This window comes from Geotrypetes seraphini, chromosome 10 (genome assembly GCF_902459505.1).
Source record: "Geotrypetes seraphini chromosome 10, aGeoSer1.1, whole genome shotgun sequence".
Taxonomy (NCBI): Eukaryota; Metazoa; Chordata; class Amphibia; order Gymnophiona; family Dermophiidae; genus Geotrypetes; species Geotrypetes seraphini.
In genome coordinates, this window is record NC_047093.1 from 132,313,607 (window position 1) to 132,338,589 (window position 24,983).

The following is a 24,983-nucleotide window of genomic DNA, read 5'->3' on the forward strand; positions in this document are numbered from 1 at the left end:
GATGGATTTGCATGCACTGCCTCCTTGAGATGCAGATCTATCTCATGCATATTCATGGTGGATATCCTGAAAACCTGACCTGGCTCCGGCTCTCGAGGACCGGAATTGCCTACCCCTGTCCTAGGGTAAAAATATGTTTGAATCATATTTATTGGAAGAAAGCCACAATCAGTAAAGCACAGTCACAATCAGCTCCTTACAAAACATATTATACAAAGAGAAAAATATAAAATTACATATTAAGAGATGCAGAATTATCAGATAGACTCAAGTCACATGTACTACAAGGCCATAGATGCAAAATCAGTTCCCTGATCAGTTAGTTCTTCCAGTGTGGGACCTGCTGCCTTTATCTGCTATCTGTAGAAATCCACCTTAAGGAGGTGGGCTTCACTGAATGACCTCACCAAGGGGGCGGGGTGAAGAACTCTGAGCATGCTCCTTCTTTTCCTATGGTCTGCAGAGCTGCAATTTAGGAAGAGACTGGGAGCAAAAGCTGCAACTGGAAATCCCTGCAAAACCCAGTCCCAGATCTGCAGAGAGAGAGAGGAGGAATTTATCTGAGACCTGGAATCAGCCCAGGCTGCTCCTGACTTATTCATCTTTCCAGGAAGAGGGAAAGCCCCAGCCTGAATCCATCCCAGCAGCAGAATTCAGAGGGAAAAGAGCAGGGAAATGTCTGCCCTGGGTTCTGATCAGGTAAATTCTTCTCTCTTGCACACAGACTGCCCCAGCACTTAAAGGAAAATGCTTCCTTGGGCAATTCTTCCAGCCTTTCCTTTTCTTTCCTTGTTTACCAGTATATAATTTGGAGTGAAGCATTAGCCCAGTGGTTGATGGTAGAAGACTTTAACCCAGGGATCCCCAAAGTCCCTCCTTGAGGGCCAAATCCAGTCGGGTTTTCAGGATTTTCCCAATGAATATGTTTGAGATCTATGTGCATGCACTGCTTTCAATGCATATTCATTGAGGAAATCCTGAAAACCCGACTGGATTCGGCCCTCAAGGAGGGACTTTGGGGACCCCTGCTTTAACCTGCTGGAGGTGGTCTGCATTATCCTATCAGAAGAATTTATAGTCTCCTAGAGCAGTGTTTCTCAACACGTGATATGCATACCCTTAGGGCAGGGGTAGGGAACTCCGGTCCTCGAGAACCGTATTCCAGTCGGGTTTTCAGGATTTCCCCAATGAATATGCATTGAAAGCAGTGCATGCACATAGATCTCATGCATATTCATTGGGGAAATCCTGAAAACCCGACTGGAATACAGCTCTCGAGGACCGGAGTTCCCTACCCCTGCCTTAGGGGTACACGAGCTGCTTGTTGGGGGTATGCGCTCTGGCCGCCACCACCATCCATGCCCTCCTTATTCTCCTTATTGCCTCATTTGTGTCTTCGGCCAGATCTCTGTCCAGTTCTTCCTAGATGGCCTAGTGCATCTCCTCCTTTCCCCATGCCTTTTGCCTTTCAGCCACTTTGATATTATAATTGACAAAAAGAATTACCCCTTTCTCTATTATTTCACTCCTTTCTAAACAGATGACAGCATTTTAGCAAGAGTCTCCTCTGGCCTGACCCCCAATGCTTTTCTGCCTTCAGACACTGACCAATTTTCTTTCTCTCACCTCTTCACCTGCTGCTGCCTTCTCTTTCTTTCACCTACTATATCAGCCCAACATGAGAGATTTCCAATGTTTTCTGAGGACCAGGAAATCTGCTCCAAATATTACAGACTTAAGGAAACAGACTTCTCTTCATACTATATAAAATACTGGAGAGTTGATCTCATTGACAGAGGTATAGCAAAGTTTATGGCATAAACATCATAATGAAACTGTGACTGTGTCCCCTCTGCTATTCCAGGCATCGATCACATTCAAGGATGTTGCCGCTTATTTCTTGGAAGTGGAGTGGAGCATTCTGGGAGAATGGCAGAAGGAGCTCTATAAGAAGGTCATCAAGGAGGTTCATGACATCCTCATCTCACGAGGTAAGCATGCCTTCTCTTATCATGTACTGCACAGGCAGAGTATGGAATCAGCAGCGGAAAACTCCCAGGTGTCAGGGCCCAGTTGGTCCCTGAGATTTAGAACCTGGATTGTAATGTCATCCTAGATCCAACAGGAGCCAGTGAAACAGGCATCATACAAGACCAGCTATAGTCTGTTTCCCTTTTGTATACCAAAAAAATAGACACTGAAGACCAGAGAGAGGACTTGCCTCCCAGATTTCTTGCTGAGAACCAGAACTTCATCTTAAGAGCATAACATGGCAGCTGCACACCACTCAACTCTACTGTGCAATGGGCAACCCCCCCTTTTTTGTGTGTAAATGCTTTATTAAATTTTCAAAGTACACCAAAAGGTATTTGGGGGCCATTGATTGCATATTCTAATGATTAGACACCTTGGACACCTTTTTATTACATAGGACTATATTAAATGTGGGGATGGGGAGGTATGTTATGTGATTTAATGGGTTTATTCCCGATGAATGGGATGGGTGGGGGAGGGGTCTTTTTTTAAATATGCATTTGACCATAATTGTTAGAATGTCAAGTGATTTTGTACGAATTATCTGATTGAATATTGTACAATTGTTGCAAGAGTCAAAAATGAATAAAGAATGATAAAAAAAGAAAAATTTTCAAAGTACAAACAACCACTCAACAAAGTCAAAGATACAAAAGCCAAAGATACTTTTCCAAATAACATCCCTCTCCACTACAAAGAACCCCCCTCCCCCCCCCCGAGGATGATTCAGAGAGCATAACACGAGCTTCGTAGATGCAATCTAGTCTTACCCCTTCCCTGATCTCCAAGAGATATACATAACCCAAGTTTTATGATTCATAGGCAACGTTTTCCTTCGCAGTAATTGTTTGTAATCAAGTCTGCTCAATAGCATCTCCCGGTCGGGTAGCTTCACTGAACACTAATGGTGAGCGAGAGCCATTTGAGCTAATATGAAGATCGCCAGTCTATGTTCATATTTGTGTAACCCCCTTTTGATGGTAGCCACATACCGTAGAGAAGATTATCATTAGAGAATGACACGGTGGCGGTTTACCCGCGGCCACCGCATTTTAGCCGCGGGTCACCGCCGAAAACGGGGAAGAAAACTAGCAGTCGCTGCGGCGACGGGGACAAGGCCATTCACCGCCCGCGGGGCGGTGAATGGGTCTTGTCCCCGCAGTGAGGCATGAAGGATCGCGCGGTCCCCGCAGCTCACACCCGCCTGCCCAATCGATTCTAGTGTTTAGCCAGCTCTCTCCCTTCTCCTCACCTTAGTTTGTAGATTTTCTTTTTCGGCGACCCGCACGCTATCAAAGAGCCGCTGCTGCTCAGTTTCGATCTTCTGCTCTGACGCAACCGGAAACAGGAAGTTGCAGCAGAGCAGAAGATTGAACACTGAGCAGCCGCGCGTGTGCGGCTCTTTGGGAAAGCGTGCAGGTCGCTGAAAAAGAAAGCCTGCAAATTAAGGTGAGGAGAAGGGAGAGAGCTGGCTAAACACTAGGATCGATTGGGCAGGCGGGTGGGGGCTGCGAGGACCGTGCGATCACCCGTGTTCCCGGCTCAGACTGTAAGGAGGGAGTGAAAGGGAAAAGGATTCTGGGCCAAGGTGATGAAAACGGAAAGAAAAACCCACAGCAGGAAAGAAAGGGAAGGACAGGCAGGTGAGCCAGATGCTAGAAGCGGGGGGGGGGGGAAGAAAGAGGGAAAAAAGCTAGATGGGGTTGAAAAGAAGAGACACACTGGTATGGAAGAGGAAGATAGGGGAAATCTGGACACAGGAAGGTAACAGAAAGAGGGGAAATTATGTGCATGGGGCATAGGGACAGAGACAAAAAGGGGATATGCCATGGGGATGGTATATGGACACAGGGGGGGGCAATGGCAGATACATAGGGGAGATATTAGAAAAGTATATAAAATCGTACCCGTTTGAGGCTTTTATGTATGCAGTGGTGACGGTGACGGGGTGGTGAATGGGGTTGCAGTGGCGGTGACGGGGCGGTGAATGGGGTGGCAGTGGCGGTGACGGGGCGGTGAAGGGAATGACGGTGACGGGGCGGTGCAGAGGATGGTGAGACGGGGACGGGGCGGTGACGGGGACCAATTTTTTCACCGTGTCATTCTCTAATTATCATTGAAATGCCATTTTCCTACTTCTTATTGACAGGTTATTCAATTGTTAATCCCGATGTTATATTCAGGATTAAAAAGGGAGATGACAAATATTTCACTCAACAATTTGAGCGGGAGGAAAAAGAAAACCTGACCGATCCCACCAAGAGTAAGTAGACGTTTAGAATTTAAAGGGCTCTGTATTTTCAGATCTCAGGGGATGGGGGTCATTGGCATCACATATTTGGAGACTTAAAATTAATTTCCTTATTTTTAATATTATCAGATCCTTTGGTGAAACCTTCTTGACCTGTTTTCTCATAGCTTGCCTTCCAGTGGTAACATCTATTTTTTCACTGAGTGTTAAACAAGAGGAAGATCTCCCTTTCCTGGATGATCTTGGATTAGAGATTTCTGAATTTACTCCGCCTTCTATAAGAAGTAAGTATAAAATTCATCCTGCACATCTTTACTAAGATCATTTGGGATCATTTAGGAGTTCAGTGCTGGTGGGTAAAAGGCCGTTATCCTCTCCTTCTACTGTCTGTTTCCCTACTTTGGACAGAGTTGGCTACTTATGGAGATGGAGGTGGCACCTGATGAAGGTGTGTGTCCAGGGGGTGGGATCAGGCCTACAAACTTTATCTTATCCCAGGACAAGCAGGCAGGTATTCTCACAAGTGGGTGACGTGATCCAACGGAGCCCCGATGCGGACGCCTCACAAGCAGGCTCGCTTGAAGAAACTCGAAGTTTCGAGTCGCCCGCACCGCGCATGCGCGAGTGCCTTCCCACCCAGCGCAGGGCGCGTCTCCTCAGTTCTTACTTTTCCGCGGAGCTGAGAAGTCCGTCTTCGACTCTCTGCGTGAAGCGTTTTCACTCGTGCCTTCTTTTGTCCGCGGTTTTGTGTTATTTTTCTCAGAATCGCTGTTTTTATTCGTTGTTCTTAAAAAAAAAAAAATTTCTTCCGTTCGTTCGACCGGGCAAGCCACGTGGCCGCAGCCCCGCGGCTTCGATCTTGTGGCGGAGCTTTTTCGGCCTATGTCATGAGATTAAGAAATCTGTATTGTTGAATGGGCTGGTGGGAGTGGAGAGACTTTCCTAGCTTCAGGGGAACATGACTGACCAGAGTGGTAAAGTTTGACTTAGCCATGGAGTTTTTATATTGGAACAAATCACAGTATAAAATGCAGTTTGCCGTAATGCGTTTTAATATAAATGGGACTGAATTGCCTGGTGTCAGGTCAAAAGCGCGCCGGGACAAAGGCGCGCCCAGAGAATTGAGTGCAGCGCGGAGGCGCGCACCACTCAAAATTACTGTTTTTAGGGCTCCGACGGGGGGGGGGGCATGGGGGGAACCCCCCCACTTTACTTAATAGACATCGCGTCGCGTTGTGGGGACGTTGTGGGGGGTTTGGGGGGTTGTAACCCCCCACATTTTACTGAAAACTTCACTTTTTCCCTGTTTTTAGGGAAAAAGTTAAGTTTACAGTAGAATGTGGAGGGTTACAACCCCCCAAACCCCCCACAACGCCGGCGCGATGTCTATTAAGTAAAGTGGGGGGGTTCCCCAACAAAAACCCCCGTCGGAGCCCCTAAAAACAGTAATTTTCTTCGGCGCGCACCTCCGTCTTGCGCTCAGTTGTCGGCACGCGCCTTTGTCTTTTGCGCCGTTGTCTATGAACTGAATTGCCTATAAGTGTCAGAGCAGTGCGGAACAATCTATGCTTTTGTAGGGGGGGTGGGGTAAATTGTTTGTTAATCTACCTTAAGTCTGCATTAAAGTTAATGAGAACTGTCATGGACTAGCTTGTTAAAATACCTTAATATCATACGTGTTCACATGTTCACATGTGTACATTATTGCTTCTATTGTATTTAATGACCTTTTCTCCTTTTCCACCAACAAACTTCTCCTTTTCCACCACATTCAAACTTCGTTTCCCCTCCAATTAAAGGTTGCAAACTGAAAAAACACCATGATCACCTTCTCTCACACTAGAGAATGACACGGTGACAAAATTCATCACCGTTCCCGTGCCCGTGGATAACCGCGGGAAATAATCCCATGTCATTTTCTAGTGTCTGTTTCAACCTCGGTCCTTCTACACCAGCATTCTTCAAAGCAAAGCTTGCGGGTCAGTGGTTGTGGCCATTCATACTCTGATTCTTATGGGAGCCAAGGATAATGAAGCCATTGTGACATCACTGATGTGATTGGCTCTTAGGCACTGGTGGAATGAGGCATTATGACATCACAATATCTGTTCTGGATACCAGAGACTGTCATTCTGTAGTGTCTGTTTCATCCTCAGTCCTTCTACACCAACATTCTTCAAAGCAAAGCTTGCGGGTCAGTGGTTGTGGCCATTCATACTCTGATTCTTATGGGAGCCAAGGATAATGAAGCCATTGTGACATCACTGATGTGATTGGCTCTTAGGCACTGGTGGAATGAGGCATTATGACATCACAATATCTGCTCTGGAATGATGCTGCTCAATCTCAGCATTCTTCAAAGCAAAGCTTGAGGGTCAGTGGTTGTGGCCATTCATACTCTGATTCTTATGGGAGCCAAGGATAATGAAGCCATTGTGACATCACTGATGTGATTGGCTCTTAGGCACTGGTGGAATGAGGCATTATGACATCACAATATCTGCTCTGGATACCAGAGACTGTCATTCTGTAGTGTCTATTTCAACCTTGGTCCTTCTACACCAGTATCCTTCAAAGCAAAGCTTGCGGGTCAGTGGTTGTGGCCATTCATACTCTGATTCTTCCCTCATTCCTTAAAGAATGACATGAAGATGGTTTCCCGCGGTTATCCGCGGGGACGGGAACGGTGATGAATTTTGTCACCGTGTCATTCTCTATCTCACACCAAGCAGCCTTATGGGGTAAAGACCTAGATCAACTACTTTCGCCCACTACCTGCGAGGAATTTAGGAAGCGCCTAAAAACACACCTGTTCCTGAAATACCTAAACAACTGACCTGCTCTTCCCTCTCTCCTCAATAGCGGTCCTCCCGACCTCTTACCCTTTTCCTCTCTCCCCTCTTAAGTCCGCATAGAACTCTTGGTTCTGTGACATATATAAATTGTTATTATCATAATTTTCGCTATACTTTTTGAATTGCACGGCCTTCTCCTAACAGGCCCACTTGGAAATTTCTTCCAATCTGTATACCTTATACTCTCGCTCAGCAAATTGTATATTTATAATTTTGCTTCCTTAAAGTTTCTGCACTCTGTATTTCCTCTGATTATCTGCACATTGTAACTCGCTGAATGTCCAGCTCTCTTGATTGTAAACCGCCTAGAAGTCGCAAGATTATGGCGGTATAGAAGAATAAAGTTATTATTATTATATTAGTTTCTTGGTTAATTGGCAGCTCAGTTTAAGAACTCCAGTGCCATGTGCTTAGCATTAATTTTGTAATGCATCTTGGCACCAAAATACTGTTAAGTCAGCATCAGGGTGCCCGTGACTAAGTGTGCCCTCTTACTCCAGGCCTAAATGATGCACATAGTTTCTAGCCAATTCTCAGACAATGAGATGCAGCCCGGCGACCTCCCATGGTTGGCAGCAAACCCAGTAATTCAATGCTAGGGCCGTATCCAGGGACTGGCATTGAATTTCTGGTCTATTTTTAGCTGTGGTTGGCGTAGCCGGCCAAGCCGATTCAAACACCTGTTGTCCACCTCTTTGGTCCCGACAAGTCCCAAACTTAATGCAACTCTCAGTTCCTCTCTGTTTCTTACTGCCAGGCTTTCTAGTAATCTAAAGAGCCAGCAAAATTAGTAGGGTTTGTATGGTATCCAGTCTGCTGTGATGTTTAATGTTAGGGTTATAGTCATGGAGGCTCTGAGCAGAGGAGCCCAGCACTCTTGGAAGCCTGATGCAGTGGGATCAGTTCTGTTTAGGCTGTACCAATAGCCCCTTTGTGCACGTTATACCGGCTTTCTGTGAAGTTGTCTTCAACAGTACTGCTATTTTCTTGTACAATCCCACTCTATTCCTGGACAAGTGGGTTATGCATCTCATGTCTCAAAACTGCTTGTAGGAAGCCTCATTTACATAATTTTTTGACCCTCCCCTCTTACCTCAGGACTGCCCTCTGGGATCCAGTTGCTTTCCTACAAGCGAGACAGTGGGCTCCAGTCTTTTTTCCTTCTATTCAGTTTTTGTGCTTGGCTTTGCGTCTTTGTGCTGCAGAGGTTCCCTGCGGAGACAGCTCTGGCTGCGGGAGATAGCAGACTTTACGGGTTAAGTCTGCTTCTAGGAGGTTGGCTGCTGTGCAGTGCTCCTTCTGGACAGCTTCCACTTTCAGATTGGGGCTCAGGGACTCTTCCCTTGGGAGTAGCACACTTCAGGTTTGTTCACTGATGGGTTTGAGCATAGGCTATGTGGTTCCGTGGAGGTGTGACTGGGATTAGGGCTGACTGTGTTCCTCCTCCAGGTCGTGTGCATGGCATGTCCATGTTATAGTGGAGGTCTCTGGCCGAGGTATCGGGCCAGTGGGGCAGTCAGAAGACCAGAAATCCAGGCTTGTTGAGGCAGAGAATCTCCTTGGATACTGTTTAAGCTTCCTTTCCTGCAGCACCTAGCACATCATGGCACAGTGAGTACAAGGCTGAGACGGGGACCGAGCTTGTGGGTAAGGGGACAAATTTTTTTCCCCATATCATTCTCTACTCTCACTCCTTAAAATTGCCACATTTTGAGGGTTTTTGTAGTTTTTTCAGGCTATTTTCTTTTGAAAATCACTCCTGCGGCAGCCATCTTGGATTTTACTGATTTGAATTTAAAGTTATATTGTGCCTTTAGAAGCTTAGTTTTGAAAGAAAAATATTCAAGATGGACTCCTCAGGGCAGGATACTTTGGATTCAAGCCTCGTTTGCAGCAGATCAACTGTGTTCAATGTGTGGTGCAATTGGAGGGAGAGATTTCATCAACCCTGGCTCCCTCAACCCCTTTTAGGGGGGTTCTTCAGCCAATACATCCGGAGCAAGTCGAAAAAGCCTCTGGGGATGGCGAATTCACAGCCCTGATGAAACACAGCGGCATCCAAGGCAACTAAATCCTCCAAGAGTACCAGCTGCTCAACTAAATCCTCCAAGAGCGGCAGCTGCTCCTCTGGACAAGGGTTTCCCCACCAGAATTTATTAATATAGTTTTCCAGGCTTACCTAGCCAAGAAAAGGCACCAAATACTTCTCCTTTGGCATCCTTCCTGGCATCAAGAGTCTCTCATTCCCAGGTCATGGGTCCACAGTCCAGAGTACCAAAGTTGGCAAGGGACGATACGCCTACTGATGATACAGATGATTTAATCATGCCCCTGTTTATGCAGGCAGGCACCATTACAGTGGGAGATGTAGCTGCACTAGCGGATCTCCACAATCTGGATCTGGGAGAGGACCCCATGGTGCGGAGACTTTTCAAACCCTCTGCCTTATTGGATTGATTTCCAAATCCCTCCAGGAATTGAGATTGGAGATTGGACAGTTAGCAGCTGTGGAATGCTCTCTCATAAGTCATCTTCGTCTTTTCCTGATCATCCAGACACTGTGAAAATGCTTACAGATCACTGGGAGTCTCCGGAAAGCCCCTTGCAAGTAGTTAGGGCTATGTCTAAGCTCTACCCGATGGCAGGCACATTTAACCATTGTTTTGCATCCCCGAATGTAGATTCCTTGATGGCACAGGTCACCAAAACCTACTTCTCTCCCTAGTGAGGGAGGGATTGTGCTGAAAGACGCCCAAGATCATAGGACTGATTTTGTCCTCAAACGGCTCTTTGATTTGATAGCCTCTGGTTTGAAAGTGGCCGCAGCCGCTTCCTTTGTGGCCAGAGCCTGTCACTCCGAACTTCGCCATGATCCTGATACTATTTTGCTCCAAGGTCTTCCCTTCTTGATTTCTGGCATGGATTATATGGCAAATGCCTCCTATGTTCTCTTCAGAGTGGTGAGCAAGCTATCTGAAGCTTTCTGGCTAAAGAGGTAGGGGTTGAAGGCTTTGTAATTTTACCTTTTATTTTATTGTCTCTTATTTTATATCACGCATTTATGTTTTTATTGAGTTTGTATTTTGTACCACACTTTGAGGGCATTTACATTAAAGTGTGTATTTATTTATTTATTTTTTAAATTTCTATACCGTTTTTATCCAAAATGGTTTACAATGGCTTCTTTTTGTGATATATTTCTTTTTACCTTTATTACCATGGACCCCTGATGAAGGTTGTCCGAAACACGGACCGTGTTGGGTCCCCTGTCTGGTAAAAGGTTTTTAGTTAAGATTTATTTGTCAAAATAAAATTTGCCTGCACCGTGTACAAGTCTGCAGTTTTGGTTTGTTTACAAGGGATTGCATACATAAAATGTTAAGAATCCATACAAAAATAAAAAGATAAAACAGGCATATTTAGTCCAACATAAAATCAATTGCCTAGAAAGTGCATCGATACCATCAAAACATATGGGTGTCAGGTCAAAAGCGCGAGCAGACAATTGAGCGCAGCGCGGAGGTGCGCGCTGAAGAAAATTACTGTTTTTAGGGCTCCGACGGGGGTGTGTGTGGGGGAACCCCCCCCCACTTTACTTAATACAGATCGAGCCGCGTTGTGGGGGCTTGGGGGGTTGTAACCCCCCACATTTTACTGAAAACTTCACTTTTTCCCTGTTTTTAAGGAAAAAGTTAAATTTACAGTAAAATATGGGGGGTTACAACCCCCCAAACCCCCCACAACGCCGGCGCGATTTGTATTAAGTAAACTGGGGGTGCTCCCCAATAAAAAAACCCCGTCGGAGCCCCTAAAAACAGTAATTTTCTTCGGCGCGCGCTTCCATCTTGCGCTCAGTTGTCGGCGCGCACCTTTGTCTTCCGCGTTGTTGTCTATGAACCAAACATATGTATTCTGTCTGACATAAAATCATTTGCTTAAAAAAAATGCATCAAAAAAGAGTTGCATCTTCAACATTTTCCTAAAGGAATTCCTCTCTCCACATAGTCTAACCTGGCCAACAAGGCCATTCCATAACTTGACTCCTGCACACGTGAAAGTCATGGCATTCGTATCTACATGTTTGGGGTTGGACTTTGTTTTCAACAATGCCGCACCTACAGAACGTAAGGATCTTTGTGGTTGATAACGAGACCTCATGTTCTTAAAAATTTCAGGCATCGTACCATATAGAAATGGATGACATAACATGATTGCTTTATACTGAATTCGGAACACAACTGGCAACCAATGCAGCTGTCGGAGATATGGAGTAACATGCTCATGTCTTGATGTTCCAGTTATTGGTCTGGCCGCAACATTCTGGACCACCTGCAATGCCCTATGCCTAGCCTTAGTTATTCCCAGGTACAGGACATTGCAGTAGTCCAGCTGTGACAAGATCATTGCCTGTACAATAGCATGGAAGTCAGGTGATGACAGCACGGGTTTCACACGGTACAGTAGATGTATCTGAGCAAAACATATTCATAGTAAGCCCTAGATCCCAATTTTACTCCCAGGATTGTCATGGACTCCCTCACCAATAATACTTCATCTAATACCTTTATTGTTTTGGGCCAATTAACATGGTCCAGTTTCCCCACAAGCATTATCTCTGTCTTGTCTACATTCAATCTTAAACCCTGTTTCTCCATCCATCCTGTAATTTCACTCATATAATTACTCAACAATTTTTCCAGCTCATCTCCCCATACACACAGTGGGGAAAAAAAAAAAAGATGATATCATCCATGGAATAAATGAAATAAAATACTTCTCCATTCCCAGAAGATGGGGCCTGGGAACAGAGGAACCTGTGCCTGTGTCTACACTTGAAAGCCCACCTTTTTGATATAGCCTTCAATTCATAACCCTATTCCCCACTGTCCACCAACCCAGCCAGCAGATTAACCGTTCCCCTTAACTGTGTCCATGACATCCTGTTTGTCTGTCTTATCTGTTTAGATCAGGGGTAGGGAACTCCGGTCCTCGAGAGCTGTATTCCAGTCGGGTTTTCAGGATTTCCCCAATGAATATGCATGAGATCTATTTGCATGCACTGCTTTCAATGCATATTCATTGGGGAAATCCTGAAAACCCCACTGGAATACGGCTCTCGAGGACCGGAGTTCCCTACCCCTGGTTTAGATTGTAAGTTCTTTCGAGCAGGGACTGTCTTCGGTGTAACTCTGTACGGTGCTGCATGCGTCTGGTAGTGCTATAGAAATAATTCATAGTAGTAGTGTGGAAGAGTTTCAGTCTTTGGGAGCTGAGATTGTGATGTCATAATGCCTCATTCCACCAATAAGAGCTCCTTCTCTTATTTTGGGAGGAGGGCATTTAGTGCCATTGTTCCTGCCCCCTCCATTTTCTAAAAATTCCTTCTGCCTGATATTTAGCTGCAGCAGTAAACGCCATCTGAGCTGCTCAAAGCCATAGGCTGAACTGACCCCGGATATTCAGACCAGTGCCCAGTTAAATTTGGTTCATTAGGTAGGACAGCCTTTCTGTTACTTAGCTGCTTAACAAGCTAAGTAGGTGCTCTGCCCACACCGTGTCCCCAGCCCACCCCTAATTTAACTGGTTAGGAAATGACTACCGTAGTTAGCGACAATAACCAATTAGTGTCACTGAATATTGATCTTAGCAACTAGATGAAGAACAGTCTGTATCAAAAAAACTCCTGATAACAGAGATTTTAATTAGATTTATGCAGTAGCAGAATCCACAACAGACATGTTGACAGCTCAAAATTGTTAGGGTATTGTTAGAATACATTTCTGATGATGATCAGTACAGCAGCACCCCCTCTTTTGTTTTTTTCTCTGTACTAGTGGCAGTGCCTATGAAAAGATCATAATTCAGAGTACTTATAGGCACTTTAGTAACTTAAAAACAACAACCATATTTTCCTTTTTTATTGTTATTTGTATTAAAATCAATAAAAATTTATTGAACTCAAAAAAAAACAACAACCACCACCATATTTTACTGTCTTTGTCCTCTAATAGGCTCCCACAATGTCAAGCCTGACATTTTATTCCGATTTGGGACTGAGCCTCAGGGATCTGAGGAAAGAGGAAATCTGACCACCACAGGCCCATGTGAGGAACTGCATCAAACAGGTGATGTAGCTTGAATTAAAGCTAGATAGGAGCTGATCCAAACATATCCTACAAGAAAGATGGCTTCTAATCTGCTTCTAACCTTTCTTGTGCTTCTAATGTATTTGTTTGGTTGCCTTTCTTTCCTTCTCTTTCTCTTACTCTCCCACACCATTTTCCCATCTGTCTGGCCCTTCCCTTCAATTTCTTTTAACAATTACTGTCTCTCATCCTTTATCAGTTTTTGTATCTCTCACTACTTCTCGCCTCTGTGCTGCTCCAAGATACTAAACCTTCTTCCCACCTACCCAGCAGCTTATGGGCTTTGTTCTCTGTGATGCCAGTTGGAAAGAGGCAGGCAGGATGGTCTTACTGTAAGAGGGTGGAGAAAAGACACAGGAAGAATGAGGAAAGATGGTCAAACTAGGGATTCCAGAAGGGAAGGACTACACATAGCACTAGAAGATGGGAGGGAGGCTTTTTGTTGTTGTTGTTGAAGTCCTCCTTTCTTAGGTGTTATGAAATTCTTGCCTATTAGTGATCTAGATAAATTATTTGTTTTCTAAATCTAGTTTACCTTTAATTTATTGTAATGGCTCATCTTTATTTAAAGTTTTCTTTGATGAATTGTTTGAAAATACAAATAAAATAAAGGAAGATTAGGTGGGTAATCTATTCACTGGCAGTAGCAGGGGGAAGGGAAAGAGGAAGAGCCACATTGATAGCACTAGGGCAGGGGTAGGCAATTCCGGTCCTCGAGAGTCGGAGCCAGGTCAGGTTTTCAGGATATCCACAATAAATAGTAAAAGGTATGGGAAATTTGAGCTACAAAGAACGCCTCAGAAAACTGAGCTTGTTCACCCTTGAGAAGAGATGATATGGGGATATGATAGAAACATTTAAAATACTAAAAGGATTTGACAAAATCCAGCAAGAAGCATCGTTAGTCACGTTGTCAAATGTGACTCGGACGAGAGGTCACGGACTGAAATTGAGAGGCGACAGGCCCAAGACAAATGTCAGGAAGTTCTGTTTCACACGGCGAGTGGTGGACGCTTGGAGGAGGTTGTGACGGAGACCTCCATTATGGGATTCAAGGGCAAGTTGGATGCACACCTCCTTGCAAATCACATTGAGGGATACAGGTAAGCAAGGTCTCATCAGGAAGCACCTAGTTAAGCCTCCGCGTGTGCGGGTCGCCGGACTAGATGGACCAAGGGTCTGATTCGGTGAAGGCATTTTTTATGTTCTTATGCATCTCAAGGAGGTAGTGCGTGCAAATCCATCTCATACATATTCATGGTGGAGATCCTGAAAACCTGACCTGGCTCCGTCTCTCGAGGACCGGAATTGCCTACCCCTGCACTCGAGTGAAGAGAGGTGGGAATCCTATAACAAAGGCCATAGACACAGCAGTTTTCATTACCTTAGTACAGTATGTCCTCATTATCCATGTGTTCTGTATTCACGGATTTGCTTATTCACGCAAAATAAAGTATGACCCATTCTCGCTTATTCACTGACATTTTCGCTTATTCATGGTCATGTACAGTGTGTTTTCATGAGGATGAAGATAGTCACAGAGCTGTGCCTGATTACTCTTGGATCCAAAGATTGTTTTTACAAAAAAAGCAGGGTATAAAATACATTTATATAAAACTAGTATTTTAGCCCGTTACAATAACGGGTGCTAGAATATATGTCTTTATTTCTGTCTCTCTCTTTCCCTCCCGCTGTCTTTCTTTCTGTCTGTCTCTCTCCCTGGCCCCCTTTGTCTGTCTGTCTTTCTGTGTCTCTCCCTGCCCCTGTGTCTTTTTTCTTTTCTTTCTGTTTCCCTTCCTCCCGCTGTCTGTCTTTGTTTCTATCTATCTATCTGTCTCTCTCCCTGCCTTCTATGCAGCAGCATTTCTCTCCCCCCAATTCCCTGTGCAGCAGCCACAGCAGTATTCCCTCCCCCTCCATTTCCCTCCCCCCACACCGCTTCCCTGTGCAGCATCAGCATTTCCCCTACCTCCCCTTTCTCTTCCCGCGGTCTGGCCGGCTCCCTTACTACCCCCCCTTCCCTTCCCGCAGTCCCGACAAACCTGCCAATTCCAGCAGCGTGTGCAGCACTGTACACGCGCTGCTTCGGGGCCTTCTACTGCCCTGATTTACTCTGGCGTGTCCGCGGCGGGGGCTTTGAACAAAAAAATGAACTTTGTCTGGCCGGAGCCGGCAAGCCCGCTGCGAGACAGAGAGATGCGTGGTAATGTAATGTAATGTAATGTAATTTATTTCTTATATACCGCTACATCCGTTAGGTTCTAAGCGGTTTACAGAAAATATACATTAAGATTAGAAATAAGAAAGGTACTTGAAAAATTCCCTTACTGTCCCGAAGGCTCACAATCTAACTAAAGTACCTGGAGGGTAATAGAGAAGTGAAAAGTAGAGTTAGAGGAAAAATAAAAATAAAATAAACATTTTAACAAGACAGCATTGATCTAAATACTTTGGAAGGTAGAAGAGAGGAGAGAAAGGAATAGAAGCAGAAGGGGGAGCCGTTGAACAGTAGAATTCTGGAGAAATTTAAATGATAGAAATAGAACAAAACAAAGACAAAAGGCAAAACAATAGATAAGATTAAAGATAAATCATAAGCTGGAAAGAAAAATAAAATAAAACTTTGTCTTCAATCCACGGTTTCAGCGTCAGTGATGAAGTGGAGCAAGTAAGTTTAGGAGGAGCGATTGACGTTTCCAGAAAGGGCTTCTTCAGGGAAGAGACTTGGCCGACAGTCCCAGGATGCCTATGTCTCCTCCCCTGCGATGTTCTCCCATCTTCTTGCAAATATATAATATATATAATATATAATAATATAATAATAAAACGCTAAGCATGCATGCGCACTCTGCCGGCCATGGAAGTACAGATCAGGCAACACGGCGTTGAGTGTGCATGCATGCTTAGCGTTTTATTATTATAGATATAGAATATTATAAGCAAGCTGTTCTTTGCAAGAAGGGTTCACAAAATGATGAATTTGTGGTGTTAGGTAGAAAAAATACACAGTAAACAGAGTTGCACAGAAACCTAACCCCCCTTTTTCCCCACTGGGTCAATAGCTCTAAATTCACAATTTTGATATTCACTGGGGTGTCTAGTAACCCAACACCAGCAAAATAGTGAGAACGCAGTGTATTATAGGGACGTGGTTCATTTTCAGAACTTCTCAAGATCCTTCCACCGAGATATTTACTTTTTCAGAGGTCACAAAATTCCCATCAACTCAGTTGTTTTTTTTTAAATTTAAATCTATTTTATTCGTTTTCACATCAAAGATCAAAAACGAACACTTTGATACAGGCAACTAAATATACTCAAGAAATTATTATCAAATCATAAATTCCAGGACAATGATCATAGTCCACATTAGGGGAGAGTGAAACCATACACAATCAAGGGGAGTTGAATTAAAGAAAAACTATACTCGGTCATATTGACATATGCCTCAAATATACAGGGTTCTTTGGTTAATTACATTAAGGCCTAAGTGGTTGAAGTTATAGAGGGGTTGGGAGCCTTAATGGCAGCCTTACCTTCCAAGAAAAATTGCAATTGTTCTGGATCTTAAAAAATATACTTATTTGTTTGATAGGTAATACAGCATTTACAAGGAAACCTAAGTTGGAAGGTTGTTCCCAAAGCCAAAACTGACTGACGAAATGTCAGAAATTTTTTACGTCTAAGCTGCGTCCACTTTGAAACATTAGAAAAAATTGCAATTTTGTGATTGTAGAATTCAATACTTTCAGTTCTAGAAAAGAGACGGAGAAGAGCTTCTTTATCTTGTAGGAAAACGAAAATCACTAACAAAGTAGCTCTCGCTGAAATTTCAATCCGTGAAGATTCCAGCATCCCAGTGAGGTCTAATTCTCCGGGATGAATAGTTGACTTATCCTTATCTTCTTCGACTATATTAAGAGAGCATAGTTTTTGCAATGGTGGCATATGAGTCTCTGAAAATTTTTTTTTTTTTTTTTTACCTTGAAGATTTATTAATTTTCCAAAAATCAGATAACAAGAACAAAGGAAAAAGGTACAGAGTACAGTGGCAAATTGCATTGAGGTCAAAAAAGAATGAAAAAGTTCTCTAGGAGATAATATTCTCATCAACTCAGTTTTAAGCAAATTTTGCTCTTCTTATGCCTTAAGTTTTCCTATGTAACCTGAAGTTATTTTTCCATTCTTCATAAAGGCAGCCAAAGTTATATTGCTGAGCCCATAGCAGAGATCCTTAAAACGGAAGAAGATCCTGTCAGTGACCAAACGGAGGGAGGAGAGGAGGTTACTGATACTAAGAGCGGTGAGTCAACAATTCCTATGTAATAACATCCTTGCTATATGCTGAGGAGTATTTTTTTTTTTTTTAACTTGAAAAACTTTTTTATTTTTATTAAGAAATAACAAAGCAAACGCAAAGATTGTTATTATTATTTTTTTTTTCAAAGTCTTTATTCATTTTTTTATCTTACATCAAGTATACAATATTACATCATTTAAATTTATACTCGTCACTTGAATTTCTTTCTATTATTATCTTAAATACATAAATTTATTCCCTCCTCACCCACCCTTCCCACAAATATTTTAATCATAAGGGTGGAGCCCTTCAGAGGGAAGGCCACAAGCATCGCCGAGCAAGCCTGTGTAGAGATTTGCTCACTCTGCAAGGTGTGTGCTAGCAGCAGGGAGGGAGGGAAAGCCGTCTTGAGCTGGCGGACCCGAGAGCGAGTGGGTTTGCTGGAGCCGTTGGCCCCGATGAAGAAAGGGAACAATGTAAGGCAAAGTAGATGGAGGAAATGGTCCAGCAGTGGAGTTGAAGCTGGACAAAAGGGTACAGGAGAGGGCTGGAATTGAAGGTAAGGGAGAGAGAGGTGCTTGACCTATGGAGGGGAGGGCTGGAATTGAAGGTAAGGGAGAGAGCTACAGGACCTGCAGGAGGGGGAGCTGGAGAGAAGGGGGAGAAGTGCTGCACCTGTGGAAGAGGGGCTGTTGGAGGGAAGATAAGGGAAAAGGAGATGCATACTAAGCGAATGAAGGAATAGGCTGCTACTAATACTAGAAACAATAGGAATCTCATGTAAGGTGCACACATGGTTTCAAGGATTCCTACAATCCAGGATCTACAGAGTAAAGACAAACAAAGAAAAATCTGAACCATGGTCCATCCCCTGTGGCGTACTCCAAGGATCGCCATTATCCCCAACACTCTTCAGTCTCTACATTGCATCCCTCGGCACCTGCTTAGACAAATTACATCACCATTCTCCTTCCTTTTGACCAACCAACGTCCTCCATGACAGACACTCTACACAGAACACTAGATACAGTGGCAACATGGATGAAAGATCACAAACTAAAACTGAACCCAGACAAAACAAAATTTATACTTCTCGAAAAAAAATAAAACCCCAATCATAACAAACTTAGTAATAAACGTAATCACATACCCCATTGAACCCACCCTAAGACTTCTGGGAGTGATGATAGACAGATGCTGCACCATGCAACCACAAATCAACAAAACAATACAGAAATCATTCGTGGTCATGAGAAACATAAGGCTAATCCGAAAGTTCTTTGATAAAAAACAATTCAAGCTCCTGGTCCAATCCCTAGTCCAAGGACTTCTAGACTACTGCAATATCCTCTATCTCCCCTGCCATGCAGTCACGATAAAACAACTACAAACATTACAAAACACAGCTCTGAGACTGATCTATTTGCTGAAGAAATATGACCACATCACTGCCTCATACCTCGACTCACACTGGCTCCCAATACAAGCAAGAATACTATTCAAGTTCTACTGTTTACTATTTCAAGCCATAAATGGAGACAACCCAGCCTACTTGAACAACCCCCTTATCCAAACTACCACAACCAGGCCAAAGGAGAACCCAGACACCATTCACGAACCCCCCAATCAGAGGCGTCAAACGCAAAAATATGTACGATGGCCTACTGTCCACGCAAGGCAGCGAAGCTTGACCACCAACTCTCCAATCTACTGATCACAACAGACTATAAAACTTTCAGAAAAGAAATAAAAAACCTGCTATTCAAGAAATCCATCAAGACAAACTAACTCCGCAGGAAGCATTTCAATCCCCCAAAGTAACCTGCTCAACTCTGTAACTCTTCTGGAGATGTCCAGATAACCTCTTATGTAATCCGCCTTGAACCGCAAGGTAATGGTGGACTAAAAGTCACTAATGTAATGTAATGGAATGAAATACTGAACACAGCAGAGAGAAGGAGAGGCACAGGGAGGTATAGGAGGGAAATAATGGGCATGGAGAGTAGAATAGGGACAGAGACACGAAGGGAGATGCTGCATGAGAATGGTACATGGACAGAGCGGGCCAATGGCAGACATGGGAGGGGGGTGTATGGACACAGAGGGAAAGTGCTAGATGTGGGAGAGAAGAGGAACACAGAAGGGAGATGAGTCATGCAGGATGATAAATACATGGGAGAGGCTGGACGGAGAGGTGTAGGGAACCCAGAGATGGGAAAGACAGGTACGCAAAGACGGAAGATGGATGGTGAGCACAGAGAAGTCGAAATGTCAAACGAGCAGGAAGCCGTGGCGAGTGAGGGAAGACAGAGGAAAGCAGAAACCGGAGCCTGGGACCCATATGACTTGAAAAATAAAATGCAGTAATCCTCAATATATAAAGTCTAAGACAATCCCTTGAACATAGATGGAAAAAAACCTTCAAATATGGTATTATAAGGTTTGATGTATATTTAAGCTGAAAGACCTCAAATATTCATAGCTATCTGGGTCCAGAAATAAACCTGCCCAGATTGCCAAATGTGAACTATCACTGGTCTTATTTGCCTTTATTTTGTTTGAAACACTCTTTTTTCATGTTTTTTTAATTTTTAATTCATCTAATACTATTAGCAATAGAAATCTATCAGCTAGCTCTCTAAGCCAGGGGTCTCAAAGTCCCTCCTTGAGGGCCGCAATCCAGTCGGGTTTTCAGGATTTCCCTAATGAATATGCATGAGATCTATGTGCATGCACTGCTTTCAATGCATATTCATTGGGGAAATCCTGAAAACCCGACTGGATTGCGGCCCTCATGGAGGGACTTTGAGACCCCTGCGTCTAAGCAGTACCACTAGTTAACAATGGGAGTTTTTCTAAAACAAATAAATGACAAGACAACAAAAGGTAGAAACATTTTATTTTCTCTTTTGTGATTAGAATACATGAGAACTGAAAGGTTTATCCTGCCAGTGCTGGGGTTAGCCATGGGTAGGGCCTATGGCAGAAATTTGGGAGGGGACCCAAAAGCACACTACTAGCCTGTGCCCTCTTCAGCTTCCAGCATGCTTAGGGCTTTCTCTAGCCATGGGCCGGTTGCCCTAATTGTACTCTTTGGCCTAACACCATCCCTGGCATGTGTGATCTTTATATTTTGCACGGTATAGGAGGAAATGAATCTTTTTATTTCTTTGGTGTACTATATGGAAGGTGTGGTTTCTTGGGATTTTGGTTTAATTTATGTGTATCGTTTTTGGTCAGTTATTATGTATTTGGCATTTGTGTTCCGTGTGTGTGACCGAGGTATTCTGTTAAGATGAATTTTCAATGCAGCATTCAGTTTTGCTGATAGTAGAGGGGATATTGTGATCCTTCTTCTGTATTTGTTGTACAGCATAATGTTCCTTTTTATAATTATTTTTTTTTCCCAAATCTTTATTCATTTTAATACATACATCAAGTGTACAGTAAAATACAAACTATCATAATACATTATCACTTGAAAATTCCATCACAATATGTATCTAAAAGCTTTATATCCCACCCCCCTCCCATAACCATACACAAATAATAAAATTCATATACAAATATACAAGATACAAATAGGCGGGTTTAAGGTTGTCTGGAAAGATTGGATTAAAGCAGATATAAGATCCTTAAATGAAGGTATTCATAATGGTAAACTGCTTGATTTTTCACAATTGCAACATAAATATGGTCTAAATAAAAAACAAAGTTATAAGTGGTTGCAGTTGAAGCAGGCTATTCAGGTGGGGTTCCCCGAATGGAAATCTTTAAATAATCATTATAGCTTAGAATTCTTATGTTTCCAGGCAGATTTTCTGGGATACCAGGCCGCAAAGTGGTATAAAATTTTATCTAATTATTTGAATAAGAAACCTAAAAATGGATTAAGAGATATTTGGAGCATTGAGATTAAGCATCAAATTAATGCATCTCAATGGCCACGTATTTGGTCTTGGAGAATTAAAGGTACGATGTTGGCATCTATTAGGCAAACATGGTTCTTCTTGTTGCGTAGAGCATTCTGGACCCCTACTAGATTACAAAAATTAGATTGCTCTAAGTCTAATAGATGCTGGCATTGTAAAATTGAAGTTGGAACTTTAGACCATCTTGTATTCAGGCTTTTTGGTTATCAATCTGGGATCAAGTTAATCTTTTAATGGAAAATCATGTGGCATTGTCCTTTTTATAATTTAATAAAATGATTTCAGTATAAAATAGCTATTCAAAACTTGTGTGGAAGCAATCAGACAGGAGTCCGTGGGGATGGGGACAGAGTCCACGGGGACAACTTTTTTCCCCGCATCATTCTCTAGGTGAGATGTCCAGAACTTGCACCTATCTACCAGCTAATAACTTTAAAGACTTTTGTGGGGATATTTGCCCTAAGACCCCTTTACCCTACCCTGGCCCCTTCTATCTCACCGTGTCCCTTTTCCCGTTAAACTGCTTCCCTTTAAACCGCATCTTCACCTGCTGTTTGCTCCCCCTGTTTTTTTTACCTACATGCCCTCTTCCACTGTACCCCTTTGTTATACCTACATTCTTGGATTGATCCTATACGCAGATTGTCTTGATCTTCTTCCCTGTACCATTTTTTTGCCCTGATTGTACCTATTTTCGTTGATTGTACCATTTTTTTTGCCAATTGTACCACTGTTCACTGATTGTTCCTATTTTCTCTATTTGTACCATTTTTCTCTGCCACCTATTTTTTCTGATTGTACCATTGTACCATTTTCGATGATTATCCAGCCCTTCTTCGTTGTAAACCGCCTTGAACTACTATGGCTTTGGCGGTATATAGGAAATAAAATTATTATTATTATTATTATTATATTTCTTACTTGATAGCTATATAATTTATGTGCATAAAGTACTTTCATTTTTATCCAACAGATGATGGATTTGGGAATAAGAGAATGAGAATGTGTGATGGACAACAGAAGAGGGAATGGAAACACAAAGGCCCTTTCAGAGACAGCCCAGATTCTTCAGCTGATAGTGTGGGAAGTATTAGTCTACCAAACATGAAAGAAAATACCCCAAAAGGAGAGAGCTCGAATGTATGTACTGAACAAGAAAGAAATTCTACCAACTGCTTAAATCAGAGAAGCAGCAGGCAGAAACATTGTCAGAGAACTATATGTGAAGAAACGTTCACTGGGAAGCCAAACCTGACAGGACAACTTACAATTCATCAAAAAATTCTCAAAGAAACAAAACCATTACAATGTTCCGTAAGTGATAAAAGCTTCCCTGAAAAAGTTAAATTCAGAATACATGAAACAGTCCATGCTGAAAGCAACCCATACCAATATTCTGAATATAATAAAAGATTCAATCGAAAAGATCAACTCGGAATTCATGAAAGCAACCATGCTGGAGAAAAAATGCATCAATGTTGTGAATGTAATAAAAACTTCCTTCATAAAGGTACCCTCATACTTCATAAAAGAATCCACACTGGACAAAAACCATATCAATGTAAACGTGGGAGAAGCTTCAAAGAAAAATCTAGCCTCAGAAAACATGAAAGAATCCACACTGAAGAAAAACCATATAAATGTTTTGAATGTGGTAAAAGCTTCACTGCAAACAGTACCCTTATAACTCATAAAAGAATCCACACTGGAGAAAAACCGTATAAATGTTTTGAATGTGGTAAAAGCTTCACTGTAAACAGTACCCTTATAACTCATAAAAGAATCCACACTGGAGAAAAGCCGTATAAATGTTCTGAATGTGGTAAAAGCTTCACTCGAAAAGATAAGCTCATAACTCATAAAAGAATCCACACTGGAGAAAAACCATTTAAATGTTCTGAATGTGGTAAAAGCTTCATTCGAAAAGATAAGCTCATAATTCATAAAAGAATCCACACTGGAGAAAAACCATATAAATGTTCTGAATGTGGTAAAACCTTCAAAGAAAAAGCTAATCTCAGAAAACATGATAAAATTCACACTGGAGAAAAACCATATAAATGTTCTGAATGTGGTAAAAGCTTCAATCGAAAAGATAAACTCATAACCCATAAAATAATCCATAGTGGAGAAAAACCATATAAATGTTCTGAATGTGGTAAAAGCTTCACTCTAAACAGTAGCCTAATAACTCATAAAAGAATCCACACTGGAGAAGAACCGTACAAATGTTCTGAATGTGGTAAAAGCTTCAATCGAAAAGATAAGCTCATAACCCATAAAAGAATTCACACTGGAGCAAAACCATATACATGTTCTGAATGTGGTAAAAGCTTCAGAGAAAAAGCTAGCCTCAGAAAACATGAAATAATCCACACTGGAGGAAAAACCATATAAATGTTCTGAGTGTGGCAAAAGCTTCAATCAAAAAAGTACTCTCAGAGCTCATGAAAGAAACCACACTGGGAAAAAAAGGTGGACAAATCCAAAAGTGATTTTCTTAGGCCCTAAGTCTTAGGGGAAGCTAAGAAACTGAAAACAGCTCTCTAATGACTATGAGATAAAGGAACTTGAAAATTAAGGTGTATATAAATATCTAGGAGTGGAATATTAAGGTATATATAAATATGTAGGAGTGAAGGAAGGAGAAATGATCAAGCAGGAGTCACTGAGAGAAAAAAAACCCTGTAAAGAATATTATAGGAGACTAAAACTGATACTGAAGAATACATTATCATTGTGTCCTATTATGACCCCAGTTTACTTATCTTTGTTGTTCTCTTTTTTGAATTCTCGGCGGGGATTGCCTGGGGGGCTAGTTGTATGTATTTGTTTTCTACCAATTGTATTGGACCACTTTTATATCGCTGCTGTTTGAGACTGTACCCTGTTGGGTGGTGTACTTTTCACTGTCAATAAAAATAAGTTTAAAAAAAAAAATAAATAAATAAAAACTAGATGTGTGGGGAGGAAGTGACGTTACCGACGAGAATGATCAGCTGAGGTGTGAGCTCCACAAGCCCCGACTTTAAATAGCACTTTCCCGGTGCTATCATTAAGTGCTTCGCTCCCGGCATCGGACCTAGTAGGCGGTGAGCGGCAAACTCCGTTTTCATGGCGGGGCAGCCCAAGAAAACCCCGCAAGACTATGCTTTTCTCCCGAATGGCAATGGCACGCTTAAAATTGCGGCTGCGGAGGGAGAGAGTGCGGCGGGGGCCGATGGAGGCAGTTCCTGTAGCGGCTGGGGAGGTGGTGCAGCCCGCGGCAGTGGATCCTATGGCGGAACTGAAGCTGATGCTGCAGGAAATTCACGCAGATATCACATCGGTCGGAACAGAACTGGCGACCCTGGCTACAGACCTGAGAGGTGAGATCACAGAGTTGGGACATAGGGTGGCCAAGACGGAGGAGGGCCTTGAGCAACATCGGGAGCATTTGCTGGAATTGGATACCAAAACTAAAGA

At 42.8% G+C, this 24,983-nt stretch overlaps 1 protein-coding gene across 1 annotated transcript; it reads left to right on the forward strand.

The window, feature by feature from the left end:
* Positions 1-437: 437 nt before the first annotated feature.
* Positions 438-24,417, forward strand: LOC117367650 (zinc finger protein 260-like). The gene is given in 8 exon segments (XM_033960425.1): positions 438-699; positions 1,865-1,991; positions 4,184-4,297; positions 4,453-4,569; positions 13,152-13,265; positions 17,482-17,589; positions 22,492-23,900; positions 23,902-24,417. Coding segments are annotated over 8 exon segments (2,148 nt in total). The 5' UTR covers positions 438-675; the 3' UTR covers positions 24,037-24,417.
* The last annotated feature ends 566 nt before the right edge of the window (positions 24,418-24,983 follow it).